This window comes from Cajanus cajan, chromosome 10 (genome assembly GCF_000230855.2).
Source record: "Cajanus cajan strain Asha chromosome 10, NIPB_CcT2T_4, whole genome shotgun sequence".
Lineage (NCBI taxonomy): Eukaryota > Viridiplantae > Streptophyta > Magnoliopsida > Fabales > Fabaceae > Cajanus > Cajanus cajan.
This window is the reverse complement of record NC_138526.1, coordinates 2,946,364-2,970,977: the sequence shown is the minus strand read 5'-3', so window position 1 is coordinate 2,970,977 and position 24,614 is coordinate 2,946,364. Positions and strand designations below refer to the sequence as shown.

The window sequence follows — 24,614 nt, the reverse complement described above, 5'->3', positions numbered from 1 at the left end:
TTTAAAAATATATTTTCTTTATTAATAATTATAGATAGATAAAGAAGTACTTTAAAACAAAAAATAAATAAAGAAGTTTACCATAAAAACTAATTATGTCTTTATTAGAGTAAATATTTTAACAATAAACAGACTATATAGTTAAATGGTAAAAGTGGTGTAATAGCAAGACCAACTGAGTAACAACTAAAAAAAATAAATAAAGAAAAGATAAAGAAAGCACGTAATCGGTTTCGGATTGCACTGAGATTGGAGAGAACCGATTGTACTATTTGTTTTTAACAAATTCCCATAAATCCGTTCCATACCTACAGTCCTCCCCAAAGATTACAACTTTTTCCTAAGAAACACAAAATTTGAGTTCAAAGAACCATTTGTGAACCGGTTTACCAGATAATCTTTCCCCAATTTCTTTTCTCTCAAGTTCAAAGCAAGAGCAAGAAACCCGATTGATCATTGCCCCATAAGAATATTTATCATCAATATTTAGGTAATTCCTCTTTTTTCTTTTTTGAATCAATTTTATTTCTTTTCTCCAGCATCTAAATTTGGTATGTGTGTGGGTTTTACTTTGTTGAGTTTATAATCAATTATGGTTTTATTTGCATTTTGTTTTGTGTTATTCCTTGGACACCCATTTTGGGTGTATGGGGTGGGAAGGAGGTGAGAAACAGAAAGGGTAAAGAGAGAAAGTGTAAAATGTAATAAAGTGATGTGATGAAGAAAAAAAAAAGGATAAATGGAAAATGAGATAAAAAGAGAAAGTGAATCTATATATGTCAACGCTCGATCTAAAATTACCATTGTGAATGTCAGCTAAAGGCACATCAAGAGTGATTCTTGCTATGCAAATTTTGGGTATGAAATGCTTGATTAACTTGAGTAAAGGAGGGTGAATGGTAACCCTCAATTCCATTGTGCCTAATGCAAGAATCATCATGTGGGTCTGGTGTTTCTCTTTGTTTATGTTTTGACTATCAATATCATTTATTTATCAGTGTATAATGTATGAACCATAAATTTCGTTTTGCTTGTGTTAAGGCATTGAGACATTTGAAAGAGTTTTTGATGGGACAAACCTGTGCATAGAATTGAAGTTTGTAATGGAGCTTGATTTAGAAGAGCGTATTAGATGCCTAGAAGCAGTAGTGTTCAGAGCTAGGCAGCGTCAGAGGCGGCCACTGAGTCATGCTCCAATTCAGATCATTAACTATGCAGGAGAATTGGTAACAATTGGTAATGTTCAAGATGAAGGCAGGGTGCACCAGGAACAGCTTGGTATTGATATTGAAGAAGAGACGGTGAGAGGTGGGAGAATGGGTGAAAGGAAAGGTACCTATCTGATTGCTAAAGCATTGGGGGTGGAAACATATACCGATGAGGATGAGGGTTGTGCTGGAATGTTTCATTGTAATATATGTTTGGACATAGCAAGAGATCCAGTTTTGACTTGCTGTGGTCACTTGTTCTGTTGGCCATGCTTTCATAAGTTGTCATATGCGTATTTAAATGTGAAGGAATGTCCAGTTTGTAAAGGAGAGGTCACTGAAGAAGGCATTATCCCAATTTATGGCAATGCAAATGTTGATAATAGTAGTGGCCAGTTAGACTCAAATGAAACTGATTCGAGAGTTCCTGCTCGACCCCGTGCACGTAGAATTAAGCATATGCAGCCTTTCAGAAACTGAGATGCTTCTTCCACAACTAGGACATCCTATGGTTTGGTAACTTCTTCGGTGGATTAGGTGACTGAGTTCAGTTATAAACCTGCTACAGTGAAATTGATAGAACTAATATTTTGGTCACTCAATAACAAGGAGGCAGAAAATAATCAGCATGATCCTATCCATCAATTTTTAAGGTTGTTAGTGCAAGGAGTTACTTCATTTTCATCCCTTTTGTTGGCAATTAATTCTACAATGGATTCTGCAGAATGTTTATTTGAGGAACTTGATCATCACTGCAGTGTCAATAGACTCAACATTTAGGCATTGCGGCTACAAACCAATCAGAGAGTCATACTCCAGATGCTGCTGTAACCACTTTTGCAGCCTCATCTTATGTTTCTTGTTAAGTAGGAATAATGACATTATGCTGTTACAGACTCCAATATCCAGACAACTAATAGTTGTTTGTAAATTGTTTCATCTTATGATGGTTTTAAAATGAGCCTGGAAGGCAATGGTTTCCAATTGATCATATTGTTGAAGGAAGGTTACTATTTGTATATGTATATCACGATGTGTTTTGTTGCACCACATTTTCAGTTTCTTGGTCTGAAACAAAATATGCTTTCAAATCTGTACTATTTACCCGTCCCGTACCCGTTGTGATATACATATACAAATAGTAACCTTCCTTCGACAATGTGATCAATTGGAAACCCGATATATTAAATCGGGTACGGGTACGGGTACGGGTATGTACTTACCCGCCCCGTACCCGTACCCGTTCCCGTTCCAATTTTTAATTTAATACTTACTTTAAATTAAATTATATTAAAAAAATTTAATATTTTTTATGTGTGATTATTTATTATAATATGAGATAGAGAAATAACCTAATTATAATTATAATATAATTAAAAAAATAAATTAAAATATTATATTTAAAAAAAATAAATAAATAAAAATTTTGACGGATACGGGTATACCCGATACCCAACGGGAACGGGGATGGAGATGAAAATCACATACCCAACAAGTACGGATACGGGTAGGGATGGCAACGGGGCGGGTACGGGTTTCATGATACCCGTCCCCGCGAGCCAAACTCATCCCCGTCCTTGTACCCGTACTCGTCGGGTATATGATTTTTATCCCCATTCCCGTCCCCGTCGGGTATCGGGTATACCCGTACCCGTACCGTCAAATTTTTTTTTTTTTTTTTTAAAATATAATATTTTTAAATTATTTTTTTTAATTATATTATAATTATAATTAGGTTATTTTTTTTATCTCATATTATAATAAATAATTACACATAAAAAAATATTAAAATTCTTTAATATAATTAAATTGAAAGTGAGTATTAAATTAAAAATGGGAACGGGGACGGGTACGGGTACGAGACGGGTAAGTACATACCCGTATCCGATTTAATATATCGGGTTTTACCCGTACCCGTACCTGGTCAAACCAGGTATTTCCTGTCAAAGTTGGGACGGGTTCGGGTATTACCCGCGAGTACGGGTATATTTGTCATCCCTAGGTACGAGGATGTGGATGAGTTTGGCTTGCGGGGACGGGGATGGGTATCATGAAACCTGTACCCGCCCCGTCCCGTTGCCATCCCTAGCTTGGACTACAAAAGGTGTGATTTGTATATTAAAAAAGTTAAGTTTAGACTTTTTAAAATTTTTTTAACTAAATATATAGGTCAGGTTTTGGGTTTTAATAAAAATCTATTAGGCTATATTGTATTTATATTTAATAGATAATTAATAATAATAAATTTGTAATATATTAGATTATTTAGTAATTAGGAACTTTTGTTTTTAATTTGTAGCTTGGAACTTGTATTGTGGTGTTTGGGTTGTGGATGTATTAAGATGTTTTTAATGAAGTTCCAATTTCTTGAAGTAATTCTCTCGTTTGAGCAATCATATACATGGTAATAAAAGCTGTTTAAAAAAATTTACGATCTTTTATCAAACAATTGATTCTTACCATTAAAAAAGTAATTTTAGATCAACAGTTCAATATATAGAAATAAAAGGGAAACAATTTATCAACCATGCAAAATTTATTGAGTTAAGGAGGGACAGTAAAAACGTTTGGCATGTCAACAATCGATATATCTTCCCGTGCTCATCTCAATTTTAGATCAACAAACTTTCAAATGAGAGTAATGATTCAAAATAAAGACATACACCACGACAGATGTGGTTCAACATATTTAGGAATGATTTGGGAAAGAGGATAACGAAAATTAATTTTATGTTGTATATATTGTATTTAATTATATTTTATTATGTATTTTCTTTGAATGTCATGTAATTGTCATTGTTTTAAATTAAATAATTATTATGTCTTCTCAAATTTTTATTGTTGTTATAAATAATAATTAGTGGCTTAATTAGTAAATGTCAATATTCATTATCAATCATTATCATTTATATTTTCGTTATGTATTATTCTTTTTATTTTATAAATGTTCAGTTACCACATGTACTTATAAATAGGTTAGTCCTCTCTCAAAGATAATACACCAATCAGATTATTTTCTCCATCTCACATTGTCTTATTTGTTCTCTCTATTTTTTTTTCCTTTTATAACACGTTATTAGCACGATAGTCTTTTATCTATTGGTCTTGCAATTACAAGAGAAAGCTGTGAAATTTTTTTTTTTCAAGAAGATCATATTTTTCAAGACATATATTTTAAGGTTAGTTATTTATCTTTCATAATAAGAACTTTATCAAATATTTATATTATTTACATTATTTTGAATCAAAGTAGTCCTAAAGATACTATGAAATAAAAAAAATTTTCGTACATTTTTTAAATGTCTAGAAGACATTATCAAAGAAGAATGTTCAACTTCTATTATTTTATTAATTTTTCACCAGAAGTGAGAAATATCTATGTTTTATTGACGTGATACATTCTACATATTACATACATTTATTCTGCCTAATAATAATAATATTATTATTATGAAACATATTTTCTGCTCATGTTATTAATTTAAATATTTTGCAATAAATTTTTTTTATGTCATATCAATATATATATATATATATATATATACCATATATTCTATTTATTTTGTGTGTGATAATATATATTAAATTATAGACAATTTGATTTCCATTATGAAAGCACTATTAATAATCAATAATTTTATGGCTATTTATGATTTTTTTTTCTTTCCTAATTTTGTCTCTCTTTTATGATAGTATTGAACATGTCAAATATTGCGAAACTCGAATTTGTTGCTCTTCGACATTACGGGAAAGAATTATTTATCTTGGATATTAGATGTTGAAATACATTTAGATGCAATGGGTCTTGGAGACTCTATTAAAGAAGAAAACAAAGCATCTAACCAAGATAAGGCTAAAGCTATGATTTTTCTTCGTCATCACCTTCATGAAGGGTTAAAAGCTGAATATCTTACCATAAAAGACTCACTTGTTCTTTAGAATAATTTAAAAGAAAGATATGACCACCAAAAAACTGTGATTCTCCGAAAAGCTCGTTATGATTGGATGCATTTACGATTACAAGATTTTAAATCTGTAAGTGAATATAATTATGCAATATTTAGAATTACTTCTAAATTGAAATTGTGTGGAGAAAAAATTATTAATGAAGATATGTTAGAAAAAACATTCTCCACTTTTCATGCATCTAATGTGCTCCTACAGTAGCAATATCGAGAAAAAGGATTTAAGAAATATGCTGAATTAATTTCCTGCCTCCTTGTGACTGAGCAAAATAATGAGCTTTTATTAAAAAATCATAAGACTCGACCAACTGGCTCTGCTCCATTCCCAAAAGTGAATATTGCAAAACATGATAAAGAAACTAGTGGTCAAGGCTATGGTCACAGTCGTGGAAATAATCGTGGTCGTGGTCGTGGTCGTGGTCGTGGTCATGGTCGTGGTCGTGGTAGTAAAGACGGTCGTGGTCATGGTTATAAGGTAAAAAACAATTTTTCACACCAGAAGTGGAAAAATAATAGGAAAAATAAGAAGGAAATGGATGGACATGGTAACAAACACGAGGAAAACAAATGTTATCATTGTGGTGCCAAGGGTCATTGGTCACGTACTTATCGTACACCAAAGCATCTTGTTGAACTTTACCAAGAATCAATTAATAAGAAGAAAAAGATAGAGACACATTTTGCTCAAGAAGACGGTGATTCAGATTATGGTCATATGGATGTTATTCACTTGGATGTTGCTGATTTCTTTGCCGATCCAAATGGAAAAATTGATCACCTTATTGGTGATGGGAGTGTTTAGAATTTTTTTTCTCCATATTTTATTTATTAGATTTTGGGTATTTCTTATGTTTTGATGTTATTAGATTATGAATTTTTTTAATATACAAATTATCGTTAAATTATTGGATTATGGATATTGACCATAGCATCAATAATGAAGATATGTGTCTCGTTGATAGTGCAACGACTCACACGATTCTCAAGAATAATAAATTCTTTTCAAATTTAGTGATGCAAGAAATCAAAGTTAGTACCATATCTGGTACTACAAATATAATTGAAGGCTCCGGAAGAGCTAATATATTATTACCGAGAGGAACGAAGTTGCATATTAAAAATGCATTATATTCTTCTAAGTCTTATAGAAACTTATTAAGTTTCAAGGATATTCATTTAAATGGGTTTCATATTGAAACAAACAATGAAAGAAATGTAGAATATCTTTATATCACGAAAATCCACTTGAATAAAAAGGAAGTATTGGAAAAATTACTTGTTTTCTCTTATGGACTGTATTGCACGTATGTTAATACAGTTGAAACGCATACTATTATAAACCAGAAGTTTACAAATCAAAATAAATTTGAGGTTTGGCATGATCGATTGGGTCACCCTAGGACTATCATGATGCGAAAAATAATTAAAAATTCATGCAGACATTTATTGAAGAGTCGGGAGATTATTCAATCAAATATTTTCTCATGTATTGCTTGTTCCCAAGGAAAGTTAATAACTAGACCATCACCAGCAAAAATTGGGAATGAATCTATCTTATTTTTAGAACGAATACAAGGTGATATTTGTGGACCAATACACCCCCATGTCGACCATTTAGATATTTTATGGTTTTAATTGATGCATCAACAAGATGGTCACATGTTTGTCTATTATCAACTCGCAACCAGGCGTTTACGAGATTATTAGCTCAACTAATTAGATTAAGAACTCATTTTTCTGATTATCCAGTTAAGAAAATTCGTTTGGATAATGCTGGTGAATTCACATCTCATGCTTTTAATGAGCATTGTATATCCATTGAAATTGATATTGAACATCCAGTAGCACATGTTCATACACTAAATGGACTTGCAGAATCATTTATCAAACGTTTAAAACTAATTGCAAGACCATTACTCATGAGATCAAAACTTCCAATGTCAACTTGGGGGCATGCAATCTTACATGCCACCATATTAATTCACATCAGGCCAACAAGTTATCACAAATTCTCTCCTTTACAGTTGGTTTTTGGTGAGCAACCTAATATTTCTCATTTGAGAATCTTTAGGTGTGTTGTATATGTTCCAATTGCCCCCCTTAAAGAACCAAAATGGGTCCTTAAAGAAGGTTGGGAATATATGTTGGGTATGAATCTCCATCTATAATAAAATATCTTGAACCATTAACAGGAGATTTATTTACAGCTAGGTTTACCGATTGCCATTTTAATGAGTTGACCTTCCCAACATTAGGGGGAGAACAAAAACAGCTAGAAAAAGATATTACTTGGAATGAATTATCATTATCTCATCTTGATCCTCGTACAAAACAATGTGAACTAGAAGTTCAAAAGATAATTCATTTGCAAAATCTAGCCAACCAATTACCAAATGTATTCACAGATACAAAAAGGGTAGCTAAGTCATATGAACCAACGGCTAATGCTCCAATAAGAGTTTAAGTCCCTGTTGAACAATTTAATACTACAAACGAGTCACGAATACGCCTGAAGCATGGTAGACCAATTGGTTCCAAGGATAAGAATCCTCGAATAAAAAAGGGAGCTAAAGAGAAAAATGACCAAATTGAGGATGTACAAACTCAAAAAGATTCCTCTGACATAACTAATATTCTAGTTCTAGAAGAAACTCAGGCACCTGTAATTATTGAAAATGAAGAGATCTCAATAAATTATGTCATGAATGGAATACGATAGAATCGAAACAATGTCAATATTGATGATGTATTTGCATATAATATAGCGCTAAATGAAATAAATGATATTAAGGATCAAGAACCAAAGTCCATCAATGATTTTCGACAAAGAAATAATTGGCCAAAATGGAAAGATGCAATTGAGGCAGAATTAGACTCACTTGCTAAACGAAAAGTTTTTGGATCGGTACTACGTACACCAAAAGGTGTAAAACCAATTGGATACAAATGGGTTTTTGTGCAAAAATGAAATGAAAAGGGTGAAATTGTGAGATACAAAGCAAGACTAGTTGCTCAAGGTTTTCCACAAAAACCTGGTATTGATTTTGAAGAGACATATTCACCTGTAGTGGATGCAAACACTTTTCGATATTTAATTAATTTGGTTGTACATGAAAAACTTAATTTACATCTAATGGATGTAGTTACAACATATTTACATGACTCTCTTGATGCTGACATTTATATGAAACTCCCAAAAGGATTTAATTTGCCTGACGATGCAATTTCTAGAGAAGATTATTCGATTAAATTAAATAAGTCCCTATATGGGCTAAAGCAATCAGGTCGTATGTGGTATAATCGACTAAGTGAATACTTGTTACAAGAAGGATATAAAAATGATCCAATTTGTCCGTTTATATTTATTAAAAGATCTCAAAATGGATTTGCCATAATTGTAGTTTATGTAAATGACATAAAAATTATTGGAACTCCTGAAGGGCTTTCAAAAGCAATAGATTGCTTAAAGAAAGAATTTGAAATGAAGGATCTAGGAAGGACAAAGTTTTGTCTAGCACTGCAAGTTAAATACTTAGAAAATGGAATTGTTGTGCATCAAGAAGCTTATATAACAAAGGTTCTTAAAAGGTTTTATATGGACAAACCACATCCATTGTGCACTCCCATGGTTGTAATATCTTTAGATGTTAATAGATCCATTTAGACCCCAAGAAAAGGATAAAGAAATACTTGGTCCTGAAGTACCATATCTTAGTGCTATAGGAGCACTAATGTACCTTGCTAATTATACACGACCTGATATAGAATTTGCTGTTAATTTGTTAGCAAGATATAGTTATTCACCTACACGAAGATATTAGAATGGATTTAAACAAATCCTTCGTTATCTTAGAGGTACAATGGATATGGGGTTATTATATTCAAATGTTTCCAAACCAGAACTAAATGGTTATGCAGACGCAGATTATTTGTTGGATCCTCATAATGGTAAATCACAAACAGGATATTTTTTCACAAGTGGTGGTGCAGCCATTTCATGGCGATCTGTAAAAAAAATCATATTAGCCACTTCATCTAATCATGCTAAAATTTTAGCATTACATGAGGCAAGTCGTGAATGTGTTTGGCTGAGATATGTGATTCAACACATACGGGAAACATGTGGTTTATCTTCTGAAAAAATGACATCGACAATTATATATGAAGATAATGCTGCATGTATTGCACAATTGAAAGATGGATACATAAAGGGAGATAGAACAAAGCATATTCTACCAAAATTCTTTTTTACTCATGATCTTCAAAGGAATGGTGATATAAATGTTCAACAAGTCCGCTCAAGTGACAACTTAGCAGATTTCTTTACAAAGTCACTTCCAAGAAAAGTTTTTGAACAATTGATACACAAGATTGGACTCCGTTGTCTTAAAGATTGTATGCATGAGGGGGAGAAATAAATATTTATGAATGATGTACTCTTTTTCCTTCACTCACTACAAGAAAAATCAACATTATCTACGGAAAAAATCCGTAGATAATGATGAAAATCCGTAGATAACTGATAATTATCTACGGATTATCTACGGAAAAAAATCCGTAGATAATAAGGTCGTAGATAACGTTATCTACGGAAAATTTTCCGTAGATAACGTTATCTACGGATTTTATCTACGGAAATAGAATATATCTACGGATGCATTTATCTACGGAAATTTCCGTAAATAACTTATCTACGGAAATTTCCGTAGGTAAGTTATCTACGGAAATTTCCGTAGGTAAGTTATCTACGGAAATTTCCGTAGATAACTTACCTACGGAAATTTCCGTGGGTAACTCTTAATCTTCACAAACTCAAATCAGGCTGGTCACAATTTGCGATGAACAATGTACCCACAGACAAATCAACTCAACTCGATTCTTTGTTATAAATCAAAATAATATACACAAATTCACAACAATCCGAAAAAGCCTTCATCATAGTAAAAGTCAAGAAAATCAAAAGCCCAATAACATGATTTAAAAAAAAAATAATAATAATAAATCAAAGAGCAAAACCACACTAACGCGAAACAATTGGAGCAGAAAGACGATAATTTCATTCATAATAGAACGTTACATAATCTTGAAAGAAATCGCATTAACAGCTAAACAACAACCAATGCTTGAAATTATCTATACAGACAAGCTAGGGGCTTAAGCACGCTCGCCCCTGATGCGCCTAACTTTGTGAAACTCAGGGTGACCCTGGCACCACAAGCTGTAGTTGCCTCTACTGGGCCGGTGCAAGGAGCAGCCCTGGGCGACGAAGTCCGAGAAGAGAGAGAGGCCCATTTGGAGGAGCCAAGTGCCCTGGAGAATGAAGCCGAGAGTGTGGGGAAATGGGAGAGGGGAGATCTGACGTGGAGGAGAGTGCATAAGAAGCAGAGGGCGATGTGGAGGAGGAAGAGGTCGTAGTAGCAATTCTCGACGCCGGTGGGATCTTTGCGCTGAAGGTAGAAAAGGAGGAACTCTAGGGCCAAGGCGAAGGAGGCAACGAGGGAGAGCAAGGGGGAGGGGAGAGGGAGGAGGAGAGGGAGGAGGGAGTAGAAGAGGAAGAGCAGAGCGACGGGGAGGACCTGCAGCTTAAGGGCGGTGCCAACAGCGTCGTTTGAGTTGTGGGCATCCAGCAGAGTTGAATGTCCTTGGGCATGATGGTGACGCGCTTGGCGTGAATGGCGCAGATGAGAAGCCACCGTGCTGGGCCTGAAACGGTGGGGCTTCTTCAAGCTGCCGGTAGCCGGAGCGGACTTTCTGGTGGCCTTCGTTTAGTGCTTTTGCTTCTTTGATGGTGGTGGAAACGTTGGAGGGAGCGGTGTGGGATTTTGAACTTGCGGTGTGTGCGAGAACGGTGAGAGAGATGAATGGGGGAATATTGAGCGTTGATTTGTTGGGAAAATGAATGGGTGGTATTCGTTTGAGGGTGTGACAGTGCGCGGATCGGTGACGTGGCAGGGAAGAGTACGGAAGACCGTTGATCTTGCGATAATGAAGGGCGGAGATTGAATTTTGATATTTGAAGTTTGAATTTTGAATTACCTACTCGATTGTATCCATTATTATAGTAGGTTCGATAATGATTTCCCACCCAATTATCCTGATGATTATTAAATGAGATTATTAATTTTTTTTAATTTAGGTATATATGTATTTTATTGATATAAATTGTCATTCAATCATAAATGATTTTATATAATAAGTTGATTAATACCTAAAATATTTTTTATTATGACAATGTAATAAGCTTTGCAATGATCGTACATTAAATTAAATTAAATTTTATTATATTAAATATTTTTAGTTTTTTTGTTAATTATAAAATTTCAATAATTTTATAAAACATTAAAAAAGAAAAAAAATTAAAAAATAATAGAAATAAAAAATTATCAAAGAAATTACCCTTCTAGTACTATAATAATTTTGATTGTTTAGGGCTAATACATGGAAATAATTTTTCTTCCAGTAAAAAAACTAAATATATGACTCTCTCTCTATATCATGTTAGGGATGAAAATAAGTTAATCCATACTTGGAATATATATATATCTGATTTATTATTTATTATGAATTTTCTATAGGTCTAACCTTTTTAAAAATTTAGTCTATCTTAATAAAAGTCTATTATATATTAATGATATTAATAAATTTAACTTTTTAAAAAAATTAACAAATTTATTTTCAAATATATTATTACGAGTATTTTTTAATTTACGTGATAAAAATATATTTTTCCTCGTTATCATTAAACAGGTTTCCCGTAAACATGATCAAAACATTCTTATTTTATCTCTTTCTCACAAATAGGTTTCCTGTAAACATGATCAAAATATTCTTATTTTATCTCTTTCTCACAAACAGGTTTCTTTAAACATGATCAAAACATTCTTATAATAAATAAAATCCAATATTAAATCAAAAGATTATAACAATCATAATTCAAATCCAGGTAAATATCTTTCATAATCAAAAGAAATCCAATATTAAATCAAAAGATAATAAAAATTATAACTAAAATATTTATAAAATTTCTAATATTAAATTAGTATATGCATAAAGGAATCAAGGAACAGGAAAAGAAATTTGATTAAATTAATATATTTTAAAAAATTAAAGACTCAATTGAGTATTTTCAAAATAAATTTAATATTTAAATAAGAAAATTAATTATTGAATCTTTTAAAAATAAGAGAACCAAATTTAACTTAAAAAATATTAAATAAATTATATAAATTGTTATATAATATAAGAAATATTTATAATTAATATAAATAGAAATATAAATTATTAATTGTTATATTAGTTTTTATTTGTTAAAAAAATTCAATCTTTAATTTGTTTCTTACGTTTAATAAAGTAAAACTGAATTCATCTTTTCTTTATGTTTTCCATTAAATATGGTACACAAAAGTTAAAGCTATTCATTATTCTAAATTATATTTTAATTAAAAATAATTTTTTAGTAAATAAAAAGTATTATAATAAATAATTAAACTAAAAAAATAAATTTTATAATGATTATTTTTTTTAATGATGTTAAATTAAATATTTTAATTATTTTATAAAAAAAATGTTTTACCTACGGAATTTATCTACGGAATTTTTTCCGTAGATAATTTCCAGTTATCTACGGAAATTTCCGTAGATAAGTTATCTACGGAAATTTCCGTAGATAACTTATCTACGGAAATATCCGTAGATAACTTATCTACGGAAATTTCCGTAGATAACTGGAAATTATCTACGGAAAAAATTCCGTAGATAATATTCCGTAGAAAATTAAATATTATCTACGGAAAATATTCCGTAGATAATATTCCGTAGATAATTAAATATTATCTACGGAAAAATTTCCGTAGATAATATTCCGTAGATAATAACAATTTTTCTTGTAGTGACTAGGTTTTTATCCCACAGGATTTTTCCTAGTAAGGTTTTAACGAGACACATTCTAAATATTGGACATCCAAGGGGAAATGTTATGAATAATAATTAGTGGCTTAATTAGTGGATGTCAATATTCATTATCAATCATTACCATTTATATTTCCGTTATGTATTATTCCCTTTATTGTGTAAATGTTCAGTTACCATATGTACTTATAAATAGGTTAGTCCTCTCCCAAAGATAATACACCAATCAGATTATTTTCTCCATCTCACATTGTCTTATTTGTTCTCTCTATTTTTCTTCCTTTTATAACAATTGTTTAATTTTTCAGAAATTAAAAAAAGAAATTAAATGATTTTTTAGAATTAATATATAAATACATAATAATGCTAAAAAAATGATTCTATAAATTTATAAGTATCAAAATCAAGTATATATATATATATATATATATATAGCAACTCACTTTCACTTTTAATGGGTTCCACTATGCCATATCATTTATAAGTAACTTATATTACATTTTTACAATTTTTGCTCTAATGGAAGTTGCTTCGAAGCACCCATTTAATCCCTTGTTTTGTTTTTGGTTCTAGCATGGAGGGGAGACATTTCTCCAACCAATCATAATACTTCATGTAGAAGACTCATAGACCCAAGAGTTGCTTCAGCAAGGGATGGAGGTAAAATATTTTCAACTTTTCGTGTCACATAAGCCAATTCCAATAAATATTTCTTATTAGATATCGTGCTTAAATATAAGGGATAGGTTAAAAAAAATGCTCTTAGAATTTTTCTACGAGAACAAAATTGAGTATGAGTTGCTTAATGATGGCATGCACAATAAAGACTACCAATCACACCTTTAAATGTACTAATCAATTCATGTGAGTTGCTCCCAATGAAAATGTTCTTATAAACTTATTTCATACATTTTGTGCTGCATTAGAAAAATATATTTAACTATGTTATGGACATTACAAAATTTTCCAATTGTATTGCATACTTGATTTTAAATGAAATTAGTAATTTCATATGAGTATATATATATATATATATACACTACTAGATTTTAATGCATTAGCAACATTTTCTTGTTTACATTTGTTAAAATGTTACTAATTTTCAAGATTAAAGTCCCATATCGAGTAAAATTTTTTTACATAAGTTATTTTGCAACATTTTTTTGAAAAATGTTATTATAATTGCTTCTAAAATCAAAGTCCCACATCGAGTAAAAAAAAGTATATTTCTCTTATATCTAATTGTAACCCATAATTAAAGTTCCATATCGAATAGATTAATGACTCATAAAGAATATATATACTCATATAGTTATATTTAAGATAAATGAAATTTGATATTCTATATATAATTAGTGGTGACTAGCTAAAAATGTCTTTTCCTAAAAACTTAAGGAACTCCTAGAAGTTTAGTTTAGGAGACATAAAAATATAATAATTGATAGTAATATTTAAATTAAAATTAATTATTATTTTAAAAAATTATCAAAATCTTGACAACATCATTAAAATGTTACAAAAAATTATTAAAATGTTACAAAAATACTACTTTGGTAGCATTTTTTAAATGTTACCTAATTATGCAAAAATGTTATTAAAAGTTTTTAGCAACATGTACTATATACAACATTTGATAATATGTTGCTAAAATAAATTAACAACATTTATATATAATTAAGTAACATTTTTCAAATGTTGCTAAATACCATTTGTGTTGTAGTGATATATATATATATATATATATATATATATATATATATATATATATATATATATATATATATATTAATTTAATTATAGCTTGCTGATTTATTATTATTATTACTCTTTACAAAGTATAGATAATTTAGATGATGAATAATGTTCCAATTTGAGTTGGCGTAAATAGCAAAGGACTCACATGCAGGCAAACATCAAATTTACAAATGCAAAAAATTCAAGTAAAAAGGAGATTTCACCTATTTGATGTCTATCAAATTCTGAGGAATCGGAGAATACTTCTTAGTGAATGGTATTTATTTATGGCTTCACTTATTCTTTATTCATTTTTTATAATTAGAAAGAAAAACCCCTTTCAAGTATTCTATTTTTATTTTCTATCAGTAAATAGCATTGCTGAAATTTTGCTCTTGGAGTCGAATGACATATCCTTTAGCCGATCTCATCTATTGAGATAAAAAAAAAATTGTTCTTCTTCTGAATATCTAGTTGCCATACAAACAGCCATCATCTAAAAGCTGTAAAGTGGTTGGTCACAAACTCACAATAGAAGCAAACTGTGACTTCAAAACTTGAAACCTCACAATATCTGATGATTAATTTCCCGCGTTTGGATATATGTTTTGTACTAGGAGGCACCCCTTCGATCAGGCAATAGGCCGAAAGGGGTGCCCGAGCCGACAAAAACACCACCCCTTCGGCTGGAGGACGGGCCGAACACACCTTCTCGGCCAAAGGAGGTACCCCATGACTCCTTTACCACTAGAACACCCATCAAAACCTCCCGGTATTGAGCTAGGCCGAACACCTCCTCGGCCTTAACATGGGCCGAACACCTCTTCGGCCTTGGAGAAGACCGAACACCCTTTCGGCCTCATACCTAGCCAAGGACTTCAACAAATCAAACAAACACTGCCATCAAGGACGAGTCAAACACCTCCTCGGTCTTGACCTAGGCCGAACACCTCCTCGGCATTGACCTAGGCCGAACACCTTCTCGGCATTGACCTAGGCCGAACACCCTTTCGGCCTCGGGGGAGGCCGAACACCCTTTCGGCCTCACGCCTAGCCGAGGACTTCGACAAAGAGCAGATCACAAACAACACGTGGCAAGTTAGATACTTATTATGCGCTAATTACCATGCCAGATTAAGAGGAGATTAAGGCTAACTCAAGTGTTACCCATCTCCCAAGACTGAAGGCCCACCAGGCCCAATTGTGTCACTATAAATACACAGGTGATGTGATATGAAAAGGTACGTTATTGTCCAATATAAAAGCACTTATTGCTCTATACCGAATACTCACTTGAGCGTTGGAGTGCCTTTGCAGGTACCCTCCCAACCCCGCGGAGATAGTATTCGGTCGGCACCGAAGACTTAGAAGATCAAGAAGGGAGAACGACAAGAGGAGTGTTTCTACGCAGGAACATGTTTTATACGTGAGTCAATGCTTAAAATCACGTCTAATACTATAAATTAAGTATATCAATGCTTAAAACCACGTCTAATAACAAAAATTACATATTATAAGCTACAAATAGTAGCTTTCTTTGATGTGAGGATCACAATTTGCAGTGGATATATATATATATGTAATGAGTATTCAAACACATGTACTTCATAGCTTTGCTTATGTGAGATTTACAATTTCCATAATCCAAAACTGCAGGGTCATGCACATGATCGTGGTTTCACTGCCAGAAGGCAAAGTTTGGATCAACTTTATTTTGTAATGGTCTTTCACATTCTAAACTGTGCACACAGGATCACTATGAGCTATGCATGCGGTGTGATCTTGAAGTATAATTAAGATATCATACGATTATAGAAGCAATTCGAACATAAATCACTCCTCAAGCATAACTAGATTGAACAACTACAAAAGAAAGTGGTTGCATAAAACATGAATTATTCATTTATTATTGAATCAACATCTTAGCAATAATTAATAACGAGTCAAGTGAAAATGTCCCCACTTCTTTGTTATAGTCCACTAGCTAGGAGATAACTTGATAAGTTGACCTTGTTATTGAGTTGCATGATTAATTTGTGCCCTGATAGGAAAGTTAACATACAATCTCGTGATGCACCCTACATTATTGGTTGCATTGAATTGGAATTTTCACCAACTCAACCAAACTTTGCCAAACTTTTCGTTTTGGATGAGTATTGTTATTTTCTCACAATAATAATGTCTATAATAGGAATTAGGAAGAAGAGAAGAGAGAGATATAAGATAAAAATGAATGATATGACAGAGACAGATAAAAAGTGAAGAAAAGACATGATAAAGAAGAGTTATGGAAATTGTAAATAAAAATAAATAAGAGTATTGAATTTAGATTACAATTTATGATGGGTTTCTTGGCAGGGCCTAGAGGATGTGACATGCCACTTGAAGCATGATTTGAAGTGGAACCCAACCCACTAGAGGATGTGTACCACTAATCCGTAGGCATTCTTTAGGTTCTATTGGCTTGCCGGCAATGCAATCCTAAAGGCCCAGGTAGCTTGTTTCATAAACTATCAAAGGGGGTCCCCATTTTCTTCTGTTGGATTTGGATATGTTTTGTCACATGTTTCTTATATTGTTTTTCTATTTCTTGTTTTAGTAATACGTATAGAAGATAATTAGGGATGCCATGGTGGGAGGGTGGTTGCTCATTATCCACTCTGTATTCAAGGATATTTATTAACATATAAAATTTTAAATAAAAAGTAATGAATAACATAAAATTAAAAATAAATAATTTTAAAATATATATTAATTTTGTAACATATATTTGTACTAAAAATAAATAATCATGACACATATTTACTGTAATAATAAACTAAAAAAACTATTTCATATATAATTAAAAATATTTTTAAAATGTGGGTATCTACGGATATGAATATCTTATTATCTATCTTTATAGTAGATTTTATTTTATTGATATTTGTATGTATGAATTTTTTTTTGTCATCCCTAGAGACAATCCTATTTTAACTAGATGAGACTATTATGCATAACAAAATTCTTATTTGAAATATTTTTTTCTTTCAAATAGTTTTTCTTTTATAATATTTAATATAATCTAAGAGTTGAACTCGAGATCATGATTAAATTAAAATAATCTAATATAAATTAATTATTTTTTTTAGAAAAAATAAAATTTAAGTGCAGTATTATAATAGATATTTTTTTAATCATAATTTAATTTTTATTTCGATAATATACATAAAAATGCATGTTACTATTTTCCAATTGTTGAACGAAAAAAGATATTTTTTTTCTTCTAGTAATTTATTTAGTTAGTCAAGAACAGTTTGTAGGGGAAGTTTGTCGATCTATCTCAATGTATGCCTCTTCTTAGGTAAAGTTTGCCCATGCTGATCATCTCCTTTACTGTGTAGTTTCTTTTTTCATGTGTGGTGTCTAATCAAATGATCGAAGATATATTGTTTATATTTTTAAATTTTATGTACTTTTATGCTTTTATTATATTTGGTTATATGTATGAAATGGATCAAGTGATACTAAGTATCAAATTTAACAAAAATATAATACCTTACGGATGTTAATTTTTATCAATCAAATCATTGAATCTAATTATATATATTATCCTTTAACAAAAATAATACCTTATGGATGTTAAATTGTGTCAATCAAATCATTGAATGCCTACCAAAAATTCTCGAAAGTCTACCAAAAATAAATCAAATCATTGAATCTAATTATATTATCCTATCGATTGTATACACGAAATTTTAAATAACTAAAACATTCATAAATATATACTCAATACAACAGTAAAAATGTACTTTTATTGTGCATGCTGACCTTCTTTCCTTCTTTTTTATCGAAGAATCTCAACTGGAAAAGATTAATTAACGTATTTAAGTCTTGTATTTATTGCCCTTTCTTTATTTGTTATCATTATTCTCTACCTTTGCAATTCCCTTTTAAAACAATCACTCGATGATGTTATGTGTGCCATCAAAACTTTTGCATTTACCTTAAGCAATCACCTAAATTTGGGTTTAGGGGTTATTGCAATGAGAGATGTACTAATAACATTGTTGGTTCATTTGCATTACCTAACACTAACATTGGGTTTCCTCCACGCCATTGTCAACAGATTATACATCTATGACCTATTGTCCCCACCTAATTACTCATCATCATCAAAAAAGAAAAAAGAAAAGTAAATAATGGTCAATATTTTATCTTGATCATGCCCATTTAAGTCTCCCAAATGAACTCGTCAATGACGTCTTTATTGGCTGCACCGTCATTGACAAAACATGTAAGTGAATTTAATAACACCTACTAAAGTAAATGTTTTCACTCACCTTTTCAAGTTTATGAAGTAATGTGCTGAGTCTATAGTGAGTTTAGGATAATGAGTTTGAAGTAGCTAGCTAGGTTCCATAGAGTATCCATAACTCATAAGGCTGTGAAGATTGTGACAATGATAATTATAAGATTGTGATATGCTTCGGATGAGGAATGAGATTTTAATACTAGATCGGTTAAAAGAAAACATCTAATAAAGGGAAAGATAGCATTGTGCAAGATGCTTAAAGGGGTAAATTCAATACAAAGGGAGGAGGTTTGCCTCGTTTTTGTGATAAAAAATAATTTCCCTTGGATCCATAATTCAAATAATTTAAACTTTTTTTTATAGATATTTTATCTAAAGATACGTATTTACACTTATTTAAATATCATATTATATGTTAAAATAAAATAATATTATAAACAACGCACTAAATAATTATGAAATCATATAAAATTTGAAAAAAGATTTTAATTATGATATTACGTAACTTATGGATCAAATAAATTTAATTTATACAAAAAGTTATTAAAAAGATAGGATTTGGTATAAATTTTTAGGCTTACAATTAATGTCAATGGATTTAACTCTTTATAAATTGTTCTCTCCTCAAATTAGTGTTTATTTAGAAGATTTTATACTTTTAAGAAAAATAAGTTTTAAAAAATATAGTCATCAATGTAAATACTGAAATACATAAAAAAAAAACTCTTTAAATAGATGGGGAGATACCAATAATTTGTTGATTCGAATAGTATATATATACTTAATCTTTTTAAACATAATTTCAAATTCAAATATGTGGATAAAAAAAACGCAATTGAGAAGAAAAATTATACTAAAGATAACCAATTAGATTCTCCATACTAATATACAACTGAGGATACTTGATTCATAATAATAACATAGTTATCATTTGTTGATGAATAAGATTTATACTAATAACATACTTATATATAGAAAAACAATAGAAGGAGAGAAAAAATAAATGAAAAAAGTATATCGCTTAAAATAAGATATTACTATAAAAAATTCGATTCATGTATGATTAGCAGTATTCATGGATAGATATGCAGCATGATGCTCATCATTAGGGACCAAACGGCCTACACAGTCCACTGAATTAAAGGAACGACCTATGCACAAGTTATTTATTCCCAAATAGTGTGATTGAAGGCAATTAATGCAAAATCAGCTAATAGCTATGATCCATAATAGAGCTTGAGTTCATTCACATATATATGAATAATTCCATAGTCTTTTGGGGTGTCAAGGGTCAAATCCAGTCTAGCATGCAACTTGTGCATATTGGGGGTCCATCAAGTCAGAAGGAAATGTGAGGTATAGCATATGATAATGATATAGTGAGGGGATCATAGCTAGATTGTGTTATTTTTTCTTTGAATGATTGCAGCAGACAAAAGCCATAATTGATGTTCATCACACGAGGGTGTGCAAACAGACACGTTATGCAGAATAAGAGTGTCCCAAGCCAACGCACCCGACAGCCTTGCCTTTTGCTAACTGAGTTTGTTCTCAATATCTGTTGCCTTGCCTTGTGTCCTAAAACTTGATATGTATATATATTATAGTATGGATCTCATATATGGTCATGGATAGAATTCAGTATCGAATTGAATCATCATCATGTACCTTGTTTAGTGGTTCAAATCTCATACATATACGAGGGACCCATTTTGACTGGCTTGAATGAAATAAAAATTCTAATCATTATAATGTATTTGATGTGAAACTTTTTTTTTAATATAATAACTTTATTAGTGTGTCAATTTTGTTAATAATTCATTCCTATAATATATATATATATTATTTATAAGACTTGAAATGAATTCTTAAAAGAATGAGTCTAGAGAGTATCAATTTACTTTAAGAGTATGCTTATCTAAACTTACTCCATTAAATAATTTATGTCTTACATTAAATTTTAACAATCTAATAATTAAATTAAAAGTTTTTAATACATAAATCAAGTTTATAATTTTTTTAAAAATTTAAAAACTATTTGATATGTCGTTTCATTAATTTAAATCAATGTATAAAATATTTTTAAGATTATCTATCAATTTGTAGAGTATAAAATAATTTCAAATTTTATAAAATTTTTTATATTTGATCTATACATTAAGTAATTAATTTTACGATTAGATTATTAAAATTTAATGTAATAAAATAAATTTAAGTAAATTTACTCTTAAAATAAGTAGCTGCTTCCTCATATATGCCTCACAAAAAAATTATACATTTTATGACTTGTAAAGTCACACATTATCATAGTATGTGTAGTATGTGTATGTGAAGTAGATTTGGGTTATACATGGAAAAAATAGCTCATAAATTGTATCAAAGTAAAAGGTGAAATTTTAGTTAAAAGTTACTAAGTTAAGTTTATTGAATTATAGTTATTAAATAAAATTAAGTATTAACCTAACAGATATAAATGACATAAAATGGTATGTTTATATTATTTTTAATATAATTTCTAATTTTATTTTATAAACGAAAGTACATTCTTATTTATAATTATTGTTTAAGAATTTGTATTTAATATATATATATATATTTTATCATTTTTTGTTTAGATATCAAAATTTTTATTAAAATATAATGTAAATGGTGTAATAATTCAAATAAATAGTGAAATAATAAACGAATAGGTACGCAAATTTTTTTTTCTTAAAAACTATTGACGGTAAAAAAAATATTAAGTTAAAAGTTTAGATGTTACTTCGAATAATTTTTAAAAAAAATTATAAACTAGTTAGAGAAATTCATTTACTAAATATACTTTTGTTAAACAAGTTTAAAAACTAATCAAATAATTATCTTTAATAAACTATTAATCAAATAAATTATAAACTAATCAAATTCGCTAGTAGATTTAACTTAGTTGAATAAAATACATGAAGTAGTCATAAGTGAACTACATATATAACAATTTTGTTAGTAAAGTTGCAAGATATAATTGACAATCATTTTATATATTAAGATAATGTTTCTTATCGTGTTAGTATGTCATATTTAGTTTTTCATAATGTGACACTCTCTACCCCACATACATAATACAAAATAAATATAAAGTACATTCTGATGGCATCCTAGCTTGCATGAACATGAGGTGATGAGCAAGAAGGAGGACGCCTACTCCAAGGATCAAGTTCTTCAAAGGCAGAACAAGGTTTTAGGGTGGATGATGATGGAATGAACAAAAATAGGGGTTGGGTAGAAGGTGTTTGAGGAAATGCTTGAGAAGGGTACTCTAGGGTTGGCTCACTTCATGATGCATGAAGGCTACTTCTAGGGTTGTTTCTCTCAAGGTGGAGATGGGAGGGAGGTGGCCGAATTAGCTAAGGGTGACTAAGAAAGATATAAAGGCACAAAAGGCTTTCTTTATATTCAATATCCAAAGTATTTACAAGGTGTGGTACCTAGGGTATTTATAGGAGTGGGAGGCATCTAGGGTTGCATTTAGGGTGGCAAATGCACACTAAATGAAACCCAAATTAACCCTAGATGCAACTTGGTGGCCAAGGATGAAATCTTTGGGTTTAGTTAGGCTACATCTAGGTGCATGATAAGACCATGTAACCTTTGCCCTCCACTTGGGCCTAAGCCTTTCTAAGTCCAAAAATAGGTCTAAACACAACCAAAAAATGCGTCTAGCTCCCTAATTAAATACCTTAGCCCAAAATTAAAAACCTATGATCTAAAGCACCCCATAATACAAGGGTAAAATGGGAAATACAAAAGAAAATAAATCCAATGACTAAGATACCCCAAAATACAAGGGTAAAATAGAAAATTAAAGACAAGGAAAAAAATAGGAATAAAAATAAATGCTATAAAAACTTAGGAGCTAAGGCCCAAAAGTAGGCTTACTCCTCCTATGATTTTTCAACACTAACCCATTCCTCTTACCTCCTTCAATATATCACTTCTTGGTCTTCTTGGCCTTAGTGTTATTCCATCATTCTCTCCCTCTTGAAAAGGATTTGACCTCAAATCAAGAGGTTCTTCATGGTGGACGTCTTGACCAACAAAAACATAAAAATAAGCATGAGAGGTAATAGTATATGATATAGATGGAAAATGCATCCTAAGAGGAGTTCCACTAAAAATGCTAAAAAGATTTTCTAAACTAAAAGGACTAGACTCCCTAATGCTAAGGATAGGATCCTCCCCATGATGAAGTCTAGGTGTATAACTAAAGCCTAAAAAGTTAAAAAGACTAAAACTATAGCACACTAAAGCATTAGTCCTAAGAACTAAAATATCTTGTTGGAGGCATCCAATGTAGTGACCTAGGTATGTATTGGAAAATAAAGAAAATTTAACTAAAAAATTACCTAAACAACTTTGTATTGCATTATTTGTTAGATACATATGAGAAAATGGTGTTAAAAAGAGTCTAGAAAACTCATATAATCTAAGTTTGTCTTGTAGGGAAGTATCCAAGTTAAGTTAAAATAAGTTTGAACTTCCTTCAAGATCAAAAATAAAAGATACAACACCATGAGATGTATCCAACAAACCATACAAACCAAAAGTTGGGTGCTTTATGAAGACAACTAAAGTAGAAAGAGTCTTAAAGAAAGAAAGCGTATCTACCTTGGGCACCACCAATGAAGTAGCACAAGAGGTGGTACTAAGTGAAGTCCACTTCTTCTTCACTAAATCTTGAAGTTGAGATTCTTTTTCTTTAAAAAGGACTTGTTTTTGAATCTCCACTTCATGACTAGTGGCAACGTGAGAGAAAGAGTTAAGGTCTTGATGAATGAAGAAAGTCTTTTTTAAAGTATTTTCAATGGTAAAGTGACTTCTTTAAGCATAAGCCCTTTGGAAGAAACATTATCCTCCTTACTCTTCTCTAAGTGTATTATTTGTTTTTCATTTTCTAACCACCGTTTAACTTTCTCTATACTTTTCTTCATTTTTTCTTTCTTTTCTATTTTCTTTTCCTTTTCTTTTCTTCTAAGTTCCTTCTCTCTTGTTGTATTTTCTTCCTCATGCATTCTCCTAGGAACTCTAACTTCTTTGCCTTTTTGAGATCTAGTTGGAACAATCCTAGGTTGGGATCCACTAGTTTCTATCAACTTTGCAAGTAAATTCCTTATTTCCTTATTATTCTTTGCATTTTCTTTTTTCCTTTCTAATTGCTTCCTCTCTTTTTATATTTTCCTCTTCTTTTTTTCTTAGGTACTCTTTCAATTCCCTAAGTTCTTCCCTAACACTAGACCTAGTACTACAAGAGTTATGACCATGCACACTAGAATGATCACTCATCTTTGATCAAAAAGGTTTTCACAAATTTGTTTTCAAAAAGGTTGGTAAAAAGGTTTTCACAAATAGTGAGTGATAAAAAGGTTTTCACAAATGGTTTTCAAGGTGCAAGATTGGTATGAAAAAGGCCTTAGTGTACAAAGTGAACTATCAAAGGGAGGTGGACTACAACGAATCACTTAAAAACCAAGC

At 30.8% G+C, this 24,614-nt stretch overlaps 2 protein-coding genes across 2 annotated transcripts; both read left to right on the top strand.

Moving 5' to 3' along the window:
• Positions 1 to 208: 208 nt before the first annotated feature.
• LOC109813008 (E3 ubiquitin-protein ligase RMA1) lies at positions 209 to 2,147 on the top strand. The gene is made up of 2 exons (XM_020377106.3): positions 209 to 490; positions 1,042 to 2,147. The coding sequence occupies exon 2, from the start codon at positions 1,104 to 1,106 to the stop codon at positions 1,686 to 1,688; it is 585 nt and encodes a 194-aa protein (XP_020232695.1). The 5' UTR covers positions 209 to 490; positions 1,042 to 1,103; the 3' UTR covers positions 1,689 to 2,147.
• Positions 2,148 to 5,006: 2,859 nt separating this feature from the next.
• On the top strand, positions 5,007 to 5,975 carry LOC145952756 (uncharacterized). The gene is made up of 2 exons (XM_083065717.1): positions 5,007 to 5,138; positions 5,376 to 5,975. Exons 1-2 carry the CDS (start codon positions 5,007 to 5,009, stop codon positions 5,973 to 5,975), a joined length of 732 nt encoding a protein of 243 aa, XP_082921843.1.
• Positions 5,976 to 24,614: the final 18,639 nt, after the last annotated feature.

Coding starts and splice junctions, on each gene's coding strand:
- LOC109813008 (XM_020377106.3), top strand. CDS start 1,104: ATGGAGCTTGATTTAGAAGAGCGTATTAGATGCCTAGAAGCAGTAGTG.
- LOC145952756 (XM_083065717.1), top strand. CDS start 5,007: ATGGGTCTTGGAGACTCTATTAAAGAAGAAAACAAAGCATCTAACCAA. Junction 5,139..5,375: donor TTACCATAAAAGACTCACTT/GTTCTTTAGAAT, acceptor CTCCTACAGTAG/CAATATCGAGAAAAAGGATT.